Source organism: Ochotona curzoniae, unplaced genomic scaffold (assembly GCF_017591425.1).
Source record: "Ochotona curzoniae isolate NIBS_2020 unplaced genomic scaffold, NIBS_Ocur_1.0 scaffold_4506, whole genome shotgun sequence".
In the NCBI taxonomy this organism is placed as follows: domain Eukaryota; kingdom Metazoa; phylum Chordata; class Mammalia; order Lagomorpha; family Ochotonidae; genus Ochotona; species Ochotona curzoniae.
Window position 1 is genome coordinate 20,741,062 of NW_024467119.1, and position 21,761 is coordinate 20,762,822.

The 21,761-nt window shown below is 45.7% G+C and overlaps 1 protein-coding gene across 4 annotated transcripts in view; it reads left to right on the forward strand.

Annotated features, from left to right (window-relative positions):
• Window positions 1-21,761, forward strand: part of SEPTIN11 (septin 11) — a 94,998-nt gene that overhangs the window by 47,029 nt on the left and 26,208 nt on the right. For all 4 annotated transcript variants that reach the window (XM_040967540.1, XM_040967542.1, XM_040967541.1 and 1 more), the window contains 2 exons: window positions 4,351-4,465; window positions 15,723-15,918. In XM_040967540.1, the coding sequence (XP_040823474.1) occupies window positions 4,351-4,465; window positions 15,723-15,918 (311 nt within the window). The remainder of the gene's footprint in view (window positions 1-4,350; window positions 4,466-15,722; window positions 15,919-21,761) is intronic.

Here is a 21,761-nt window from a genome sequence, read left to right on the forward strand (position 1 = left end):
TTTTCTGACTTCTGCTTTCCCTCTGTTTATCCTGTTCTTCCCTTGTGATTTCATTTTTTTTGGACAGTCCTGAGCTCTGTGGTCAACACCATCTCCTGGAATGCTCACAGCTACTCTAGAACTCTTCGTTTTGGATTTTAGAATTATAATGTTCTCCGCCTCCTGCCTCATTGAGGGGAAGGAAACCCTAGTTTCCTGTGAAACTGTTAGGCATCCTCGTACCATTTCCTTGCTTCCCCTGGCTTCAATGCCAAGTGCTCCGTTTTTACTGAGGACAATATGGAGACTTCAAGCCGTCATCTGCCACACCCCATGCTTCTTGCTGTTGTTCTCTGTTTGGTAATTGTGGCACATATTTTATGGTAACACTTAATGCTCTCCATGGGGAAGTCTACCAAGCATCTTCTGAAAACTTGTCAGTTATAAGCTTCCGTGGTACTGTGGTAGAGTGGCCTGTTGGGCACAGTGGGCAGAAGGCTTCTGGGAGATGGACTTTTGTTTCCTGAACTCCAGCCTTAAAAGTTACCCCTTAACTTCTGTAGCCAAAAGCACCTTCTGCCACTCTTTCTTGGCCCCACGCTGCAAGCCTTCTCAAGGGTGATGGCAGAGTGTATCAGTGAGCAAGAAAAATAACGTCTTTTAGTTCCCTTACTGAGTTTTTCTGGATGAACAAATAAATAATTATATTCATGAAGAAATGATCTTAGTAGAGAAAAACAGTTGCGTTAACACAGTAGAGTTCAGTTGTAACCTTTTCAAGATGCAGGGGGCTTTGGACTTGGTGGGGTAACAGGTCTTAACCAGATAGACTTGCAAATACAGAGCTCAGTCCATTAAGGTCTTAATAGTCACTCACTTAGTGGGTTCATGCTGACCCTTTGATTTTGCAAATGGTAAAACAAATCCTGGTATCATGGACTTCATGTGTTACAGCTGCAAAAACAGCCACTAAAAAAGCCTGACCTTCTGCTTCTAACGTTAGGATTGCTAAGGAATCCTCATTTCAGAGAACATTTTAAGGCATTGGATTAATACATTGAAAGAGAGTTCTGTCTTGGGATGGAATTCAGTTACAGGAGCGACATGGTTAATGATTTGAGAATAAATGCAGTTCCTCTAGACTGGGCCACCTGGGTACTTATTAGATCACCAGGAGATAGCAGTGACTAAGTGTGACAACTCTGGCCTCTGACTTCCTGTGTTGGAGACCTTCCATTTCCTCATCTGTAAGTTGAGGTTGGGTAATCATAACAACCGTTTCACAGAATTGAAATGTGAGCTCTTTTAGTGGGATCATGGAATGCCAAATAGCTGGAGCCACCCTTATCAGTGTTTGCTGAAGTTATTCCCATAAGGATGATGATGAAGTTAAAATTTCAGTGAGATCTGGAGGGCTTCGGTGTGCACGTGTGGATATGAGGTCCTTCGGTGTAAGCGCTGATGGAGAGAAACCCATGAGAGCAATTCTGTATAAGGTGATTGTGGGGAGAGGAGGGAGATTGAGTGGGAATGGAGATCAGGTGGCAGCCCGGGGAGGCCTGCAGCTGGCAAGTGGAGGGGCTGGGGTTGGATGCTGCTGAGTGGTGAGACCCTTATGGCAGCAAGGACTTGAGAGGAAGGATAGGACTGGAGAAGCAAGCCAGTCATGGGGCATTGGTAGGGAGGCTCTTGACCCAGTAGGAATGGAAATGGCCAGGGTGTAGATTGGTAGGGCCTGGGAATTGATGGTGTGGGTGTGGAGAGGATAGACCCCCTAGCGTGGGTAGGTGACATCCACAGAACTCTGCGGAAGGATGAATTGGGAGAGGAAATGAGGTTTCAGCTTCAGGACGTACAGATAGGAACCCCCCTGTGATGGAATTCAGAACCGGAATCCAGGAAGTGAGTTTGGTATGGGAGATAAAATTTGGAGAGTCATTTCCGGGTGTGATCCTGTCCATGATTTGAGAATAGTCTTCTAATTCCTTATGAATGGACTTGTAGGCACTGAAAGAGAAGCTCTCATTCTTTGGATAGGGCCAGTTAAGCCAGGTATCACTAGGCCTGGTACTGTCCACTGCTGGTGTGTAGGTAGGGATGGGCCATGCAGGTCGCCCGAAAAGAGCTAACATCCGCTGGTGCAGTTCCTCCAGTGCATTCCAGCTCCCACAGCTTGTCCACACATCAAAGCAGTAAAGTCCCCTTTCCCTCCCGCATTTCCAGTTGTAACCCAGACTTCCCAGGAGGCCTTTGTACTAGGCAAAGAATTAGGCTCACACAATGCAGCATAAAACACTTATGTTACGAGATTTTTGCAAATTTTTATATTAACAAAGTTAGAGACTGGGAAGCTGTTGCCAGAATTTTGCATTTCAGAAATCTCTAGCTGAAGCCATTTTATAACCCTTCATTTTGTATGTGGTCTTCAATGGGGATAAAAATACTTGGTGGGTGTGTAGGTGGTTTCACGTGTTTTTGGAAAGCATGGAGGAGAGGAGAGGCTGAGCTTTGAGTTCTGGGACAGGAGCTGTAATTGCTAAGTGCATCTTGCCTGGGGTGGCTCCTCTGGCATCTAGACACCCAATCTGCCAGAGTCTACAGAGATCCCACTTCGTCTGTGCAGGCTGGTGGCAGAGTGCAGAGGGAGTGCGGGAGGGTGGCTCTTCCCTCCCTGCCTTGTCTCCCAGTTGAGATGCAGCAGCATGACGCCTGGGCTGGTGGTTTTTTGTGGTCTCGTCTGCAGTAGCCATGGCACAACTGCATAGAAAGAGATCTAAATATAACCCAGGGCTTACTGAGCTCCTCTGCCACCAGCCCTGGCGGATGTGGTGAACACCCTAAAAATACCTGCTGTTTGAACCTTTGAAGTAGCTAAAAGGGTAGCTTCCCGCCTCCCGGCCAGAAGGAGGCAGGTGTCACTAGGAGTTGCCAGGCTGATAGCCCATCCATCCATCCATCCATCCATCCACTGGGCGTGCTCCCCAAGCTGTGGGCCAGGTGGTGGGCTGCGTTGTCCTGCTCTCCAGGTCTCATGTTCACTGTTGGCAGGTTTCAAGGGAGCTATTCATAGATGCGACATCTGTTCTCTGTCCCCTTGACCTCAGACCTACAGCTGCCACCACTGTGTTCAGGCAGCGTTGGTGATTTTTTTAGTTGCACTTGGCAGAATTAGAATTTGAGAGCTGTTATGGTCTTTAGACATTCTATTGTTCACAAAACCATTAAAACCACTGTATTTATGGAATTGCATTTCTGTGCCTATGTAGTAACCATAGAAATATAAAAATGGGATCTTAGTCCTTGATGTTAAAAAATTCATAATTATATAACAAAAATAGGATAATGGAATGAGTTTTTCTTTTTTAAATTGACTCAGTGATCCTGTGTGAAGGCTCTTTTTTTTTTTTTTTAAATCTTTTATTGGAAAGGCATATCTATATAGAGAAAAATCTCCCATCTCTTGTTTAACCCCACAGATGACCACAACAGCTGGAGCTCAGCCAATTTAAAGCCAGGAGCTTCTTCCTGGTCTCCCACGCAGGTGTAGGGGTCGTAAGGCTTTGGGCCATCCTCCTCTGCCTTCCCAGACCATAAAGAGGGGGCTGGATTGGAAGTGAAGCAGTTGGGACCCAAACTGGTGCCCCCTGTGGAATCCCAGCGGAGGATTAGGCAATTGAGTCATTGCACTGGGCCTAGGAAGGCTTTTGTTTTTCACCAAAACACTGGGCTCCGTTTCTTGCCTTAGCTTCAGGACTTAGGTTGTGAAGTGGGTCGGCAACACACCCAGGATACCAGGAGGCCTGTCTGCAAGGAGCTCAGTAGAATCCGGTTTCTAGGATTGCAAAGGATAAGCATGGTCTGTGGCTGAGCCCTTGTTTCTCAGCAGAGATTTCACCTGTTTTCTCTGGAAGCCATGGGATGCAGGTGGAGTTGTGAGGAGTTCAGTTCCAGCGATGTTACTTTGTGGTGATCTCTCTGAGCTTCTCAAAGCTCCTTCAGGTCTCTGCGAGAGATGAATGTATGTATGTGTTGTATGTGTTTTGCCTTATTTAAAGTAAACTGGACGATTTTTTTTTTCCTTGAATGAAACATGCTTGGTATTGTTTTAAAAATGTCACTTAAGGCGTGTCTGAAATAGCCAGCTCTGGAAGCTCAAACTTCCCAGGACCAGGAGGTATGGAATGAGATCCCCGCTCTCCTCCCCCGGAAGTAGCCTGGGGTTTTTGTGGAGAAATTGTGGTTTTTGAATCCTTCCTACCTTCAGTTGAGTAGAAGCCAAGGAGAGTGTGGGTACCAGGTGCATGTCACAGGGCAGGAGTGTCGGGGATTAGCGTTCTTGACTTCTTATGACTTCCCCCTCTGCAATTCCAGAATGAAGAGCTGCGAAACTTGTCCCTTTCTGGCCATGTGGGCTTCGACAGTCTCCCTGATCAGCTGGTCAACAAGTCTACTTCGCAAGGCTTCTGTTTCAACATCCTGTGTGTCGGTGAGTGGCCGTCGCCTGTGGCCAGCAGGGTCCTGACCCTCTTGGATGTGGGCCGCTGACCCTCAAGCGCATGCTGTAGGGATATCAGGCCAGAAGTGATAACTGTCACACTCTCTCTTCATTGGAGGGAGAGGAAAGTGATTTCTCGTTTGCTCCCAGAGTGGTACATGGTCACAAGGATTGAGAGCTGTGCTTGGTTCTGGTAAACACTTTGTTAAGTTTTGTGGTTTTACTGAAAGTACTTTTGTTTCTTTCCTACAGTCAAGCCATTGGCCAGCTTAGTAATATTGTTATTAAAACATTTTAACTGTGGGTGGTCAGAGGGATTTAAACCCTAACTAGGCAATGGGGAGTTGGAAGAAAGAAGTCAGGGGGCCTGTGCTGTGGTGTAGTTGGGCAAGCCTCTACCTGCCATGCCAGATCCAACTCCCTGCTTATGGGCTGGGATGGGAGCAGAGGATGGCTCAAGTCCTTGGGCCCCTGCACCCACCTCTAACAAGTCCTAGAGGAAGCTTCTGGCTTTGGATTGGCTCAGCTGCAGCCATTGCTGCCATCTGAGAATGAACCAGTGGATGGAAGATCTTTCTGGCTCTCCCTTGTTTCTATAGGTCTGCCTTTGAAATAAAAATGAATAAATATTTTAAAAAGAAAGGAAGGAGATAGACATCTACGGGAAGAACATTCACAACTCTTCCAATAATTTGTTTACAGGGCCTGTACTACAGAGCATCAGTAATCATTGCTGTGGGGTTTTATTTTTAAAATGTTTACTTCTTGAAAGGTAAGGGGAGAAGTCAACAGATCTTCCATCCACTGTTTCCCTTTCCTAGTGGCCACAAGAGAGAGCCAGATATAGGCTGGTTGAAGCCAGGAGCCAACAACTCCGTCTGGCTCTCCTGAATGGATAGCAAAGGGCTTGAGCACTTGAGCCTTCTTCCACCTTCTAGGATGCCTTAGCAGGAAGCTGGATTGGAAACAGAATAAACTGGGACTTGAACCTGCATTGTGATGTGGGATATGTGGGCATTCCAAGTGGTGATTTAACTGCTTCACTGCAAGTTTTTACAGGTACATCATGTGCAGCAAGTAAAATATAAAACAATTCTAAGTACTTTAATAAACTTACAGTGTTTAAAAAATGAACTCTTAGGGCAAAAGACAATCTAAAATTCTTGATTTTGAAACAAATTTCTTGCCTCAGTTACTGACCTAAATTCAAATCTGCAGGGAACTTTATTCCTAGCACACAAATGGAAAAAAAAAAAAAACCAGAAAGAACTGAATGACTTGCATCCCTGTATGTGACATTCAAATCCCTTACACGTTATACTTTGCCCGTGGTATATTTCTCTTCCAATCTAGTCATGTGCCATTTAAGCTAAGAAGGGGAAGGTAGAAGAGGGGGAAAGACAACAAACTCAAAATAGGAATCTGTCTCCTGGTCGATTAGAGGGGGTTGTCCAGGCTCAGATGTCAGCCCCACCTTTCTCCGGGCTTTGGCTCGTAATGGCCAGCTGGGAGATGGTATGGGCTGCTTCTGGCACAGAGAATTGCATAAATGGGTTTCCAGTGCAGTTAAGACTGTCTCCCATTTCCAACCCACACTGTGAAAATGACAGAAACATCTGTAAGCAGGAACAGCTGCCTCCAGAGGCTCAAGGCCACTGATCCCTCTGAGACTGGCCTAAAGAAGTCCGTGGTGGCCCACCCTCCCTTTGATCTTAGTTGAATGTCTCAGACGAACTCCTGTGAGAATGCAGAAGAGATACGCACTGTGTACATTTTGAAAATGGACCCTGGGATGACATTGGGTGCCCATTCCCCAACCTTGCCTACTGCTGTTGAAAGGTTGGGTGCGGTTTCTCCCCTCTACCCTAACTTCCCCTAGATACAGAAGGAAGAAAAAGAAAACTTGGCAACAATGGTCTTACCCACTTCACCCTAAGCCTCGACCCTTCCCACTCTGATCAACTATGTAAGCAACATCAAAAATAAAAACAAATAAAAAGTTTTTAAAAAAATTTGTTCACTTTTGGTGTCCATTAACAGTGAGCACCAGTTGGCCCACCCACTCTGCCCGCTTGCTCTCTGGAGTGAGCTTTAACTACTGGACAGGGGACTGCTGGGAGAGAAGCAAGCCTGTTGCAGCAACTCCCTGCTCTCGCCATGTGCCCCTTGTGAAGCCTTTTCAGTTTTAGCAGGGGGCCTTCTTGAAGGCAGCTCGTTCTACTGAGCAGTTCTACTGAGCAGCCATAAACTGCTTGTCTTTTCTCTTGATGTTTGTGCTTTTCTGCAGAGCAGGGCAGCTCCTCATTAGCATAGCATCTTGTTGGCAGCTTGTTGGTTTTCTGTTGGGAAATAGGCTCTGGTGTAAGCTGAGGCCAATTGCTGTTTTTGATTCACTTTCACCTCCCCAGCCAGCCCTGTCTCCAAAATCGGTTTCCAGAGTTTAGCTGAGGGGTAGGTGCTTGGCACAGTGGGTACAGGAGATGGTTTAGGTGCACTTACATCCCTTGATCCCACCTCTTGCTAGTTCACATTCTGGGAGGCAGCAGGTGAGAGCTCAAATACCGTGACTGAGCTACTAGCCCACATCTTTAACCTGGCCCAACCCTGGATATTGCTGGCATTTGAGGAGTGAACTAGCAGATGGAAGAACTCCTGTCTTTCTGTCCCTCAGATTCAAAGAAAAAATGCAATATATGCAGGAATAGATATGTCTACATAGACATTTATATCTGAGTCCTATAGCCTGGCTCCTACCAGGAAGGGAAAAAGCCTTCTAGTGGGATGTAGACTTGCTGGGAAAACTTAACCCAGTACATTGTGTGCAGCAGGATGTTCTGGCTCCGTGGCTGACCTCACCCCGTGTTAAAGAGTGTCAACCTTATGCTGGCTGGAATTTCCCAGAAACTACATCAGGGTTGCCCTATAGGGTCTGCAGAACAGTAATCATGCTTCCTGTCCTCACTGGGTGATAATACTTGGGATTCATAAATATTTATTAGGGTTACATCCTCATATATGCTTAAAATACCCAAGCTAGCTAATATAAAATGTGCCACTTGAAATTGCAAAATCCTCTCCTCTTACCTTTTGCCCTCTGCTTCCATCCCACAGAGATAACATTGTAAATGCATCCTCTGTCTGTCTGAATGAGGAAATCAATTGGGGAGCCTTAGATCCTTCACCCTGCTGTGCTGAAGCCCAGGGGAGGCATCCCCAGGGGAGAGGCCTTTCTTGGCCCTTCCCAGTCTCCAGAGGCTGCTCACACATCTTGGTCCTTGGATACTGTTTTCTGACTTGCAGGTTGGCCTGTTGCATCTTTCGTATTGTTCTTGCATTGGGAGAGCTGCAGCAGTTCAGTTTAACTGCAGATAAAACTGTCTCTTCTGTTTCTTTCTTACATGAGTTATAAAGCCAGCCCAAGTCATGTGGTCAGCAGCTGTCTCCAGGAACTCACCGCTGCCCGTCTAGGCTCTCCTCTTGGTTCTGCATCCTGCCGGCTTCTGCTTGCTCTCCATTTGGGATTTCTGTTAGCAATAGTCAGGCTTCCAGTTGTGTTGCAGGCTTTGCAACCCCAGGAGAAAGAAGTGGTGATTCCTGACATGTCTCGTTTGAAAAGTCATGGGAGTTCTCGTGATCCACCAGGACTGAACATATGCCCACCTGCCTAGGTGGAAATGAGGTCTGTCCACTCCAGAACACAGGGGGTTCCCTGCATGGGAAAGATGTTATCAGAGAGGAGACTGACACACAATGCCAGGCAACTTGATTCACCACCAGGCAGTACTATCTCCAATATTTGGATGTTTTATTCCTGTGTCAGTTGGGTTGACAGTACCATCTCCAATGTTTGGATGTTTTATTCCTGTGTCAGTTGGGTTAACTTCTGATCCGCTTTGCATTATTTGAAATCTAGAACAATAGAGAGGGATAAGGAAGAGATCCTCTGTCTGGTGGCCCTCTCCTCAGATACCTACAACAGGTGGAGCTAGGCCAAGTCAAAGTCAGGAACCTGGAACTCCTTCTGGGCGGGGACCCAAGTACGTGAGCCACCATTCATTGCCACCTGCAGGATGCATCTGCGGGAGGCAGAGATGTGGGGACTCAATGGAGTGTGGTGTCTCAAGTGGCAGCTTAACCTGCTGGGCCACACAACACCCATCCCTTCAAACTACACTTGTAAAGAAACCTTTCTCCATTTTACTAGTGTAGTATTTCTCCAGGGAATCTAAATTAGATCTAAATTGGTATTCAGATTTTTGTTCATTTGCCAATTTTGTTCATTTGCCAGTTGCTAACTGATGACACCATCAGCAGTGACTCAGCTGTGTGTCAATTCTTTGAGTTCCCCAAGAAGGCATGAGCTGCTGTAGCACCCCGTTTTTTAAGCTCAACCAATAACATGGAGTTAAAGTCATTTACTAACATGTTTTGAAAACAGAAGGCCTAAAAAAAAAAAAAAGACAACTTACATGGATGTGAGGGGATGAAGATGAGGGAAATCACACAAGTTACAGGTATCAAGTTGTGGGCCTGGCGTGGTAGCCTGATGGCTAAAGTCCTTGCCTTGGATGTACCAGGATCCTATGTGGGCGTCGGTTTGTATTCCGGCTGCTCCACTTCCCATTCAGCTCCTTGTTTGTATCCTGGGAAAGCAGCGGAGGACGATCCAAAGCCTGGGGACCCTGCACCTGCGTGGGAGACCCAGAGGAAGCTCCTGGCCTCAGATAAGCTCAGCTCTGTTGTAACCACTTGGGGAGTGAACCATTGGTTGGAGGATCTTTCTGTGTCTCCTGTCTCTCTGTAAATCTGAATTTCCAATTAGAATAAATAAAGCTTTAAACAAACAAAACAATGTCAAGTTATAGGCCATAGTTTGGCATACATTGTGGAATTTTATAATCAAGTGTTAAGCATTTTAATGTCATCCTGTTTTTCCAGTAATAGAAGTGGGTGTCCAGGGTATAATGATTGAAAAGAAAATTGCCCCCAGAAAATAAGGGACAGAGTAAGTCAGAACACAGCCTGACCCCAGGCCTGCCCGCGGCAGTTCATTCGTGAGGCCGGCTTGGTGCTCAGAGCATGGAGGGCTTTTACTGTCCTGATTAGTATTTGCTAATGGGTACTTAGGAGCATGTGTGAGTGCTGTGTGCAAGAAAGTTACCAGCTGAACACGAGAAATTCAAAAGTGAATACGCAGTCCTTGCTGCAGGTGAAGCACAGGTTTACTGGAGAAATCCCCCCTGCAGGTTTTCAGAACAGACACGTCATATGGTGGATGTGTTAATGGTCTTGGTTCTAGGTCTGCACCCAATCAGGGCAGCTGATTCATGCAGTGGCAAGTGCCTTAGTTGGTGGCATTATGTCAAAACATGCCTCATCAAAGGTGACTTTATCAGTAGTGAGAATACAGCTTCAATATGTAGCTGCGATGATCTGGCATGCGCCAGCAATAAAATCTAGAGTACCTGGAGGAGGCAGGCAGTGTCTCACGCACGGTTACTCATCAAACCACCAGTCATTGCTGTAGGTGAGAGGGGCTGAGCTACAGATCCAATATTTGACCCATCTCTCATTACCTTTTAAAAATATTTTTAAGAGATATATCAATTTATTTCTATTTTTGAAGATATATTTTTTTCGAGAGACAGATATACAGAGATAGACATCATCCATCTGCTAATTCCCTCCCCAGAGAGTCAGAGCAGCTGGAGCTGGGCCTATTTAAAACCAGGGACCAGGAGCTTCCTCTGGGTTTCTCACATGGGAGCAACTCAGCCCAAGGACTTGAGTTGTCTTTTGTTGCTTTCCAGCCAAATTAGCAGGGAGCTGGATTAAAAGTGGAGCAGCTGGGACTTGAATTGATGGTATGCATATGGATGCTGGTGCTACAGGCACCTGTTGGCAGTAGCTGAACCATCTATGCCATAGTGCCAGCCTCTGCAGTGACCTTGTAATGAATAATACCCTCCTTCTGCTTCTCTCCCCTCGTGTCCACCTTCCAGTTTGAGGAAGAGTGGAGTCTGAGGGTAGGGCACAAGAGGTGGGACTGTTTTCCTTTATGATGTGGGTTTCACGTCTACCAGCATCGACAGGAGCAGGAATAACAGCAGCCTTAGATAGCAGCTCAGGAGTGAGTCTAATTACTCTAACAATTGGGTGCTTAGGCAGATGAATTTACAATCAACCAGCTCTGCTGAAAAACCCACCCCAGTGGCAAATCCCAGTCTCATTATCCTCAAGATCATTTTCTTTTTAGTTAGCTCCTAAGAAATGTCTCCTCCATGGCTGGTCCTGTATACAGCTTTGAAATGCTTCAGTGTCTGTCTTTGGTTTTTCTGGAAATGCTGTTCAGAATGTTTGGTTTTATGTGGACCCCGAGTCTAGCAGTAGGCTTTCGAGTAGTCACTGGGAAAGACCCCGTTTCACTCTTGTGGGTCCTCAAAAGCCCAGGCCAGGCTCTGTTTTCAGGGGTTCAAGAGGCGCCACCCGCTGGCTCAGATGCTAGCAAGCAGACTTCATTCTGTAGTTCTTTTGATTCTAGAAGCTGTCCTTCTTCACTGAACTGCTTTTGGTGAATCACACCGCAGCGAGCATGACTGTGTCTAATGACTGCTTTACAAGCCGTGGAAAGCAAAGCACTTGGAAATTCAAAAGGAACAGTGGTTTTCTTCAACCCATTGATTAGCCTTGTGCTGTGAGTAGGGCCTGGAATGCTAATTGTTCATAATTTCCTCCTCAATGTAAATGATCATTAAATTTACCATGTCTCTTAAAAAAAAGTATAGTATTGGTGATCCACATGTGCTTCTGCATTTTGCAGTCTAGTAAAAGGGGACGGTAATTTCAGTGTCGGGGCAGGGGACCTGGAATCCTCACCCTGAAAGTTAAAGTCTTGATTGCTGATCACTTTGTATTTGATGGAGCCTTGGCCTGATGGAGAGACTTCCCTATGTGGTTACACTGTGACTCCTGTGTCTATAGCCAAATCCCAGGAAGCCAGCTGTTGGTAGCACATAGTTACAATGACCCAAGAATTGAATTGCCTATGAGAATTGTCTTAAGAGTAGGAATTTTCGTTTTCTTCAGGTATCTATGACACAGCTTCCTTATACTCAAAGTTAATTTGCTAAGCTGTGGATCCTAGCATGGGTTTGTTAAGCTCTGCTCATTTTTGGTTAAGAATGTTTAGGAAGTAAGGGAGGCAGCACACTCTGATCTTTGTGGAAGGCAGACCCCCCAGAGATCAGGAATGACAAATGGGATTTTATGAAAGTTGGAACAATGTCACTCATCTGTTTTATTATTTTTTCCCACACACTTAGTACTCAAGTACTAATTTGATGAATGAATGATTGATATCTCACCCTATTTTATCTATCAACTCTCTTTTCCTTACCTTCCCAGCTAATGTTTTATCAACAACTTGGCTTCCATTTAAAGCCTTTGCTGTCTTGAGGCATAATGTGCCTCTCTCTCTTTTTTTTTTTCTATTTTATTTCATCACATTCTGACTGCTTCTTTGTCATTCAAACGTTGCTTAGAGAGATGCTTCAGGGAGAACACAGATTTTCATGGGGGCTGTTGGGTCGGGGGCTTGGCTGGAGCTCTAGATGTCATCTGGGGTCAGCTAGCAGCGACATGGTGGACGTGATCTTGCTCGTTAGAGGGGTGTGGTTATGGCAGACACTTAGTATAAAGCTAACCAACAATGAGAATCTGATTAGTATTTTGTCATGTTCTCAACCATATTTTGAGATATGGGGACACCGTTTCGGGCTGGTTCATTGTCGTATCCCTAGAGCCTTAAAGAGAACTTGGTGTGTAGTGGACACTGAAAATTCTGGGTGAATGAAGACTGCTGAAGAAAGAAATCTCATGAACTTCAACATACCAGGGACATGATGGGAAAGGCAGAAAAGGTAGGCAAATGTATGTCAACAATTTTGAACCTAAATGTGAAACGTTATAGTTGGCAGCAAGCCATATGAGGGAAAGTGCCAATGGAAGGCTGTCTTGCTCGAGTGTTGCTTAGTGTAGGAAAACCATGAGTACAGCAAATGGATTTTGCCATCACAGGGGGAGGCTTTTCCCCTAACAGTATAAATTCCAGAGCTTTTCTTTTTATATCACAAGTCACCATTCCAGGCATCATAGCAGTGCTCCAGAAGAGAGAATGTTCTATGGCCTGGGTGTGGCTTAAGTCCTCACCTTGAATGCACTGGGATCCTATGTGGATGCCGGTTCTAATCCCAGCAGCTCCACTTCCCATCCAGTCCCCTGTTTGTGTCCTGGGAAAGCAGTTGAGGACAGCCCAAAGCCTTGGGACCCTGCACCCATGTGGGAGACATGGAAGAAGCTCCTGGCTTTGGATTGTCTCAGCGCTAGCTGTTGTGGCCTCTTGGGGAGTGAAACATAGGATTGAAGATGTAGCTTTCTGTCTTTCCTCCTCTGTATATCTGCCTTTCCAATAAAAATAAATAAATTTTTAAAAGAGAAAGAGAGAATGTTCTAGCAATGAACCAGAATTAGGATTTGTTGAAATGGCTGCCATATAAGGGAATTTCCAGAAGTCTATAGAAAATGGAATTAACCAGAAGGGGCTGGCCTTCTGGTGCCACAGAGGTTAATACCCTCTGCTGGTGATGCTGGCATCCCGTATGTATTGGTTCAGTCCCAGTTGCTCCACCTCTGATTCAACAACATACTCATGCGTCTGAGAAAGCAGCAGCAGATTGTTCAGTACCAGGGCTCCTGCCATTCATGTGGGAGATTTGGATGGAGTTCTGGGCTTCTGGCTCATTCTCTCCCAGTCCAAGCTGTTGTGTTGTGTTTGGGAGTGAATCAGCAGATGGAAAATCTATGTTTCACCCTCTTTGTAACTCTGTTTCAAAAAAAAAAAAAAATTGTGGCTACTCCTTCCTAGAAGAAGAAAGACAGTAGAAGATAATAATTTATTTTGAGGCAAAAAATTTAAAGTCCATTCATAATCTTTTCATAGTATGAATTGTCCATGAATCTTTGAATACCTCTTATATTGGCAAGCTGAAATAGAGACTGAGAGAGAGAGCCCCCATCCTCCGGTCACCCCCTCCAATGGTCATTGGGTTGAAATTCCTTTCCTGGTTTTGCTCCAGTTTCTATCAGAGCAGATGTTGGTAGGCAGAGGTACTAATGGCTTTAGTTTTTAGATTTCTTCACCCACATAGGAAATCCACACTTAGCTCCTGGTTTCTGACTTTGGCCCTGTCCCAGTCCTAGCTATGCTGGACATTTGAGGAATGAGCCAGCAGATGGGGACTTGACTATCATTCTCTTTTCTGCCATTCAGTACATCAATTGATCTATCAAAATAGGAGAATCAGAATTTGTGGGGAGTGGGGTGCCGAAGCCACTCCCAGGAATAGGTAAGGCCTTCGCAGGATGGCAGCTGGCCCAGGGCCAGGAGGAGGGGTTGGTCTCGTCAGCAGGTAAACAAGAAGTCACAGGGATAGGCTGATGCCCTCGCTGCAATTATGTATTGCTACTGGCCTATCAGGTAGTGCCAAGTGGACCCACGGGGAGAAGTGATTGGTGGAGAGTGGTATAAAAGCAGCTGCTAAAAGCAATAAGATGGATGAGAAAAAGAAGGATGGAGAGAAGAATGACAGACGGAACGAGAAGAACAGGGCAGCAGAGAGGGGTAGAAAAGCTAAGATCTTCGGGGAAGAAAAGTTAAGATCTACAGGGAAAAAAGCAGCGGAGAAAGAGTATAAAAGCAGCTGCTTTGGCAATAAGGGGTCTGGTTGTGGTTCCGGCTTTTCCCAGACCCTCAAGAGTGTGCCTCGAAAGTAGTGTCGCTGCGGGTTGGCGACAAGAATTAAGTGAAAATTTTACCTGGTCTTACGTTAGAGTTGAGCTGCTGTTCATCATATGTCCATCTTTAGGTCTCCTCACCATTTGATGGGTGTTGTGGTTCAGGGTGGCCACCTCTCTACTTGGCACATATAAGGATCTCTATTCACACTTTTATTGGTGTAGGCTCATAGGGTCATTGCTGCAGGTCATGTAGCATCATTTAGTCTGTCACAGACCTCATTTGCAGACTGGGAAAACTCTAACAGTTGGTCATCTTGACTAACTGAATGTGGAAGAATAAAGACAAGTGTGGAGGGATGACATAGAGACTCATAACTACAACTGGAATATAATAGGCAGCCAGTTTCTGTGTTACAGGAAAGCTTTGTTGCTGTGTTGTTTGAGTGTGGGTGTCTGGGTTAGAACCCTGGCTCTGTGCTGAGTAGTATTGTCTACCTGTAAAACTTTTCCAAGTTCACAACATGTTCCTTCTGGGAAGTGGAGGGAATATGACTGTGTTGTGCATGACATCATGTTTAGATGAGATCATATATAAGATCTGGGACCAAGGCAATACGCAGTAGTAACATTAGCTGTGACTGCTCTGGTAGTCAGCATTTCATTACTATAATAACAAATACCCAAGAGAAGCTACTTGTAAATGGAGAAGATTCATTTCTGCTCATGGTTCTGGAGGGTCACAGTCCCCAGTTGGTGACACTACTGATCAGGGGTCTGCTGAGAACTGGGGGTGGGGAACAAGTTCTGAGCAAAGCAACTGGTCATCTGCCTGCCACGGAGTCTCTTCTTATAGAGCCATCATGATTGGAACACAGAGACTGCACCCCAACAGCCACACCTTTACATAGCATCATCAGATGAGGTTTCAGCCTGGGTCTGATAACATGAGGCTCTTGGGATCAAGCCATACAGGGCAAGGAGAGGGTGAGAGGTTGGTTTGAGAGATACCCAAGCTGTTATCTAGACCTGCCATAACAGTTCTCTAGGGTGTGTATATCAGATAATTCAATATAAATTACATCAGTGATTTTTTTTCTTAAGTATTAAAAATTCAGCAAAGTACTTTTTAAAAATACTGTAATAGTCTTACACACCAACCTCTGGGAAGAGGGAGTTACAGTTTGTGTCTTTGTAATAGACAGATCACAGGCAAATTTATAGGTACTGTTTTTCATTCAGAGGTAAGTAAAGCATCTTGGTGTACACAATCAAGATTTGTCCTGCTAAGTAGTTTTTGAAATTCCCTGAGGCATATCTAGGGAAGGGTTCCCATGGTCACACTTAGTCTTTACAAAGAAGTTTCTCATGTTAGGATGTCTTTTTTCATACTTCACCAGGAGATACATTGGTGACCGATGTCTGAGAGACTGACATATCTTCTCATTTGATGCAGGTGAGACAGGCATTGGGAAATCTACCTTAATGGACACCTTGTTCAACACCAAGTTTGAGAGTGACCCAGCAACTCACAATGAACCTGGTGTCCGGTTAAAAGCCCGAAGTTATGAGCTTCAGGAAAGCAATGTCCGGCTGAAGCTGACCATTGTCGACACCGTGGGATTCGGAGATCAGATAAATAAAGATGACAGGTGCGTTTTGAGGTTTTGTGGGAATGCATACTTGAAAGTGGCCGAGGAGTTGGCAGCAGTGTCTGTCCCGGCATGTTCAGAGGCCGAATGCTCTTGGTGTTCTCTCCTTGTGGGGTGTGATGCTCTGTTAGCTAACTATGAAATTTTTGTCCTCTGAGAATATTCTTTATTGAAGTCAGACAACAAAATATTTTTTAAAAAAGATTTATTTGAAAGACTCACAGAGAAAGAGATAACTCTTTTTTCCCTAAAGATTTATTTTATTTTTATTGGAAAGGCAGATTTACAGAGAGGAAGATCTTTGGTTCGTTGGTTTACAGCCCCCAGGTAGCTGCAGTGGCTGGAGCTGAACCAATCCAAAGCCAGGAGCTGCTTCTGGATGTCCCACTCGAGTATAGGGGCCTACTGCTTTGGGCTGCCCTCTGCTGCTTTCTCAGGCCGCAAGCAGGGAGCTAGATGGAAAGTGGAGCCACCGGGTCACTGACCAGTGCCCATCTGGGATCCCGGCATGTGTAAGGTGAGGATTTAGGCACTAAGCCATTGTGCTGGGTCCAAGACCATTCTTTTTAACGACTGGTTCACTCTTCAAATGGCTGCAACAGCTGGGGCTAAATTTGGGTGCCTTGAACTCCATCTAGATTTGCCACCTGGTGGCAGGTGCCCAGTAGTAATTGAGCTGTTTGCTGCTGCCTTCCCAGACTCATGAGCAGGGAGCTGAACAGGAAGTGGAGCAGCCAGGTTCGAGTCATTGCTTTCATGGAGTGTTGGTGTTGGAGGCCATGGCTTAACTCACTGTGCCAAGACACCATCCCGTAAAACCACATTCTTTAGAATCGGAGAGTGAAGGGGATAAACTAAAATAAATCAACCTATGTGTTTTCCTACGTGAGTCATAGAACCAAGTCTGGGGGTTTAGGCTTGCAGAGGGATGTGATGAAACTAATACAGCTTGTCCTGTAGCTTGATAGCTTTAGACAAAAATGTTATTATCCCCTAAAATCTCAAGGTAAAGAAAGCATTTTTATGCTTTTATTTTCATCTTTTAAAAATCCTAGTTAACACAGGATTTTTTTTTTTTTTTTAACATTTTATGTACCTATTTGAAAGGGGGAGAAAGAGATCTTTCATCAACTAATTTCACTCCCCATGTGCCCAGAAGAGCTGGGACTGGACCAGGGAACTCAGTCCAGTCTCTCATATGATTGGCAGTGACCCCAACTCTTGAACCTTCATCTGCTGCCTCTTGGGGTGCAAGCAGCTAGCATCAGTAGCAGAGGAGGGCCTCCGACCAGGCGCTGATAAGGGCATCCCATGTGGCATCTTAATGGTGGAGCCAAATGCCCACTGCACACAGAATTTTCAGGTTTATGGGAACGATGGAGCACGAGGCCTGGGTTTGTCCTTTGTGGTGGCCAAGGGGACTCCCTGTGGGCTGCTCTTTGGGACCCCAATTCCCTCTGAATAGTGGCCTCTGAATAGTGAGAAATTCAGTTAAGTTGGCTTGTTTGAAGTTTCCCCGTTTTTTGTTTTTTTTTAAGTTTTTTATCGTTATTTTATGATACAGCTCCATAGACTCTGGGATTTCCCATCTTCCTCCCCAAAATCCCCTTCCTCCCTATTGATTTCCCCTCTAGTATTACAATGGGTGGTCTGGAGGTTCCCTTTCTTGGCGGAAAGGATTTGTTTAGCTAATTAGCTAATATATACAACTGAAGTCTGTGTGTATATGGGAAAGGATATGTTTGGCTTACTAAAGAAGTGAGTTATTTTTTAAAAATGTTGGTCCAGTGGTTTGTATACAGATGGAGGCTGTTGACTACTAACGACTCATGCCTTCATGAACACTGGGTCACCTAATCTTGGCAGGCGTGATTGTAGAGCGAGTGTTTCTTTTCATAAAGCACACATACATCTCAATTTGGGGTCTTTGCTGTGAGTAGTTGTTCATCCTTATCTACAGGAAGCTGTAAATCGTGAAAATGTCCCAGCAGACAGCCCCTGGCATTCACCTCAGGCCCCGCGTTCTGTCCATTCTTTCATAAGACCACTCGTCTCATTAATTCTCAGTTTTAACTTCAAATGTTTTGTGACTCTCACATTCATCCTCAAAGGAAGTTTGAGAAAGTAAGAACTGTCCCAAGGGCAAAGATAATTCCAGAAGGAAGCTTCTGAGGACATTTTTGAACAGTGATAAAACATTGTGGGAGTGTCAGAAACATAAACATCCGGTCTGTAAGTCATGGCACATTTGCTTGAGGCTTCGTTAGAATTGAAGTTTTTTCCCCTCAAAACTATATGTTTTAGCCATGTGTTCTGTAAAGAGGAATTGGAACTATTTTTATCTGGAAATGCATATTGCCTAGCTGTATTCCAACAATCCCTTTTGTAGATGTAACCACCATAGTAATAACAGGGACATGTTTAATTCCTTGCACAGCAGAGCACTGAGCTCCATGTCTATAGAGCACTTTAATTGCTGATCAATAGACAATGTGCTCTAGTAACAGGAGCAATTGTGAGATACAGGGAGAAAGATTTCATTTGCATCAGGTCCACATGGACTATCTATACATTGTGTTGCAGCAGGAGACAGCTAAGCCCCAGCCTGCAGCTGAATTGTTGCTCTTAATTTATGCCCTCAATGCTAAAGCATGATGGAGCAGTCACTGCCTGAAGGCTGGTCATTGTGCCAAGTGAAATAAATGACAAAAAAGCCCAATGACAAGAGAAAGGGGCACAGGTTCCCAGCAAGAGCTGGGAGCTGCTGGACACATCACATGGTCAGAGAAGATGCTCTGAACTAAGGCCCGTTCTCCACCTCTGAGGCCTGTCAGCCTCTGCCTGCCATTGGAGTATCAGGGTTATGCATTGCCTGGTTGGAGGACTGCAGCTGGCCCTGTTCAGAGCCCTGTCCCCAGGAATGAGGACCATCTCAGCTCAGCATCCTGCTGCTAAGAGGCCCAGTGTGTGCCCCACTTTGGTGTTGCCATGAACATGTCACCTTTGCTGCTAGCTGGGATGTCCCTTCGGTTGGAGCAAGTACACTCTCCCACCTCCAGGCCTAAGTGGCAGTAGTTGGTACCATGTTGAGCCTTATCCATCCAGCTGGAGTCCTCTTTCAAAAATTATCTGACTCATTTGGGTCATTAATAGTTTCCAAGGAGATTTAAAAGAGAGGAAGTGTGATATTAACCTAACCTAGATAGCAAAACATTTTTTTTTTTTTTTTGACTCTGAAGTTTTTTGACAGCTATTGCATAACCTCCTTGACTGACATTTAAAACTCTGTTACCCTGTGCCCTGGAAGGCACGGTTGACAGTGCTCACTGTAAACCCAAATGACTGGTTTAAAAATAGCTTCCTCGGACGGGCTGTGCCTCCATGGAGAAATTGGAAGTGGGCTGTGCATTTTTGTGTGGGTATGTCAGTCTATTTGAAGGGATGTGCGGCTCCACTAAACCCAGGATTATTTTTACCTCCTTTGGGGATTAGGCAGGCCTTTCTGCCATAGATGCAAGCCTTGAAGAATGTCCCAGTTTGTTTATCTAGGCTTGGGACAGGTCAGCATTCCTGAATGGCTGTCTGCCTCAGAGCAGGCAGGCTAGAAGCAGGCAGGAAGGGGAGATGTGGTAGGGTTTCCTGTTATGCTTCATTGCTCGCTTAACTCTTTGTGGTTTGAGGGCTTCCTGGTTTGGGCTGTGTAAAGTCACATAGAGAAGGGAATTTGCTGTGCAGCTGGAAAGAGGATATGTCCTGTGTGTGGGAGATGGGAAATGGCACTGTCCGGACCAGATCACTGACTGTCATCATATTTGGCCCTGAAGAGCAGGGGGATCATAATCCACTCTGGGAAAATGCCTCAGACTCACCAGATCTCTTCTCAGAGCTGGGAAATAGTGCCGAAAGGCTTTGCTAGGGCCTCTCCTAAGTTGTCACACTTGCTGGCAGAAGTAGTCCAAAGGGAAGGAACGCTGCCTTTGGCCAGGAGAAAGCAGGATCAGAGAACAGGTGGTCAGAGTTGGGGTGTATCTAAAAGGGAAGGTTGGTCCTAGAGTGATGACACTGGCCATTTTGCTAGTGGGTACCCCATCTCTGTGGGTAGTTAGTTAGATGGAAAACTATGTATTAAGTATCATTTTCTAGGGACCAGCTCTGTAGCATAGCAGTTAAGCACTGCCTGTGACACCAGCACTGTATGGGTGCCAGTTGCTGTCCGGGCTGTTCCACTTCTGATCCAGCTCCATGTTAATGGCCTGGGAAAGCAGCAGAAACTGGCCCAAGTTTCTGGGCCCCTGAATGCTTGTGGAAGATTGCGGTGAAGTTCCTGCTCCTTGTGGCCAGCTGGGTTAACTAATAGATGGAGGATCTCTTTCTGTCTTTCCCTTTCTCTGTAACTTTTACTTTCAAACACGTAAATAGATCTTTAAAGAAATATTTTTTTCTATCCAGTTTAGGGTCAGCCTGTTGCGTACTGCCTTTCTTGTGGTCAGAATGATGTGAAGGAAGTGAGTCGAGGGGAGCAACAACACTAGGGAGGGTTTTTTTTTTAAGCTATATTTATTTTTGTTGGAAAGGCAGATATACAGAGAGCAGGAGAAACAGAAAGATCTTCTGTCTGCTGGTTCACTCCTCAAGTGGTGCAACAGCTTGAGCTGAGTGAATCCAAAGCCAGGAGCCAGGAGCTTCTTCTAAGTCTCCTATGTGGGTGCAGGGTTCCAAGGCTTTGGACCATCCTTGACTGCTTTCCCAGGCTACAGGCAGAGAGCTGGATGGGTAGTGAGGCAGCTGGGACACGAGCTGGCACCCATATGGGATCTTGGCACATGCAAGGCGAGAACTTCAGCCACTAGGCTACCATACTGGGTCTGACACTAAGGAGCTTTATGGACAAATTATGCAAAAGTATCAGGATCAGACTCCTGCCTCCCCGCCCCCCCCCCCCGACGTGGCAGCCATCCAGAGCAGTTGCAATTGGCCACATGGAATGTGAACAGGTGTCCTGTCTCTAGGAACAGAAGTGAGCCAAAGACAAAGCTGGAGTGTCTTTTCCTTGTCTTTCTGACCCTGAATGTAGATTACAAGAAATCGAAAAGCCTGGAAGGCATTTACTTATTTCAAGGATGGTAAAGTGGAATGCAAACCATTTGGCCAGTTTCTCCCCAAGAAGACCCAGCATAATTACATTTTAGTCAGAGGAGATGGAGGTTTGTGTAGAGCTTCCTCCAGGAATTCTTGTGTTTTATATCTAGATGGTGATAGAGGAGGTGAAATAAGTGGGATTTCTTTTTTCTTTCTCTATCCACCCCCTGCCCCCCAAGATCGATGTATTTGAAAAACGCAGTTACCAAGGGAAAAGAAGACTCCAAGAAAGAGATCTTGGATTCACTCCTAAAATGGCTGTTAACAGCCAGGGCTGGGCTGGGCTGAAGCCAGGAGCCTCTTCCAGGTCTCCCACATGGGTTCAGGTACCCAAGAATTTGGGCCATCTACCACTGCTTTCCCAGGCCATTAGCAGGGAGCTGGATGAGACGTGGAGCAGTCAGGACCCAAACTGGTGCCCCTATGGATGCCAGCACCATAGGCATAGGCTTTAGCCTACGTTATGGTGTTGGTCCCAGTAGGTGGGATTTCATGGCTGACTGTGAGGGCAAGGCAGGAGAGAAGGAGGATAGAACACTGAATCCCAGGGTCTTAACTTGGCTGGGGATGTGAACAGTGGAACCATTTGTCATAGGAAGGAGTGTAGGACAAACAGTGACTTGGGGACATACTGAGTTAGAAGAGCCATTGGAAGTGGCTCAGAAGAAATCGAGTGGGTGGGATCTGAGGGTCAGAGAAGGCGA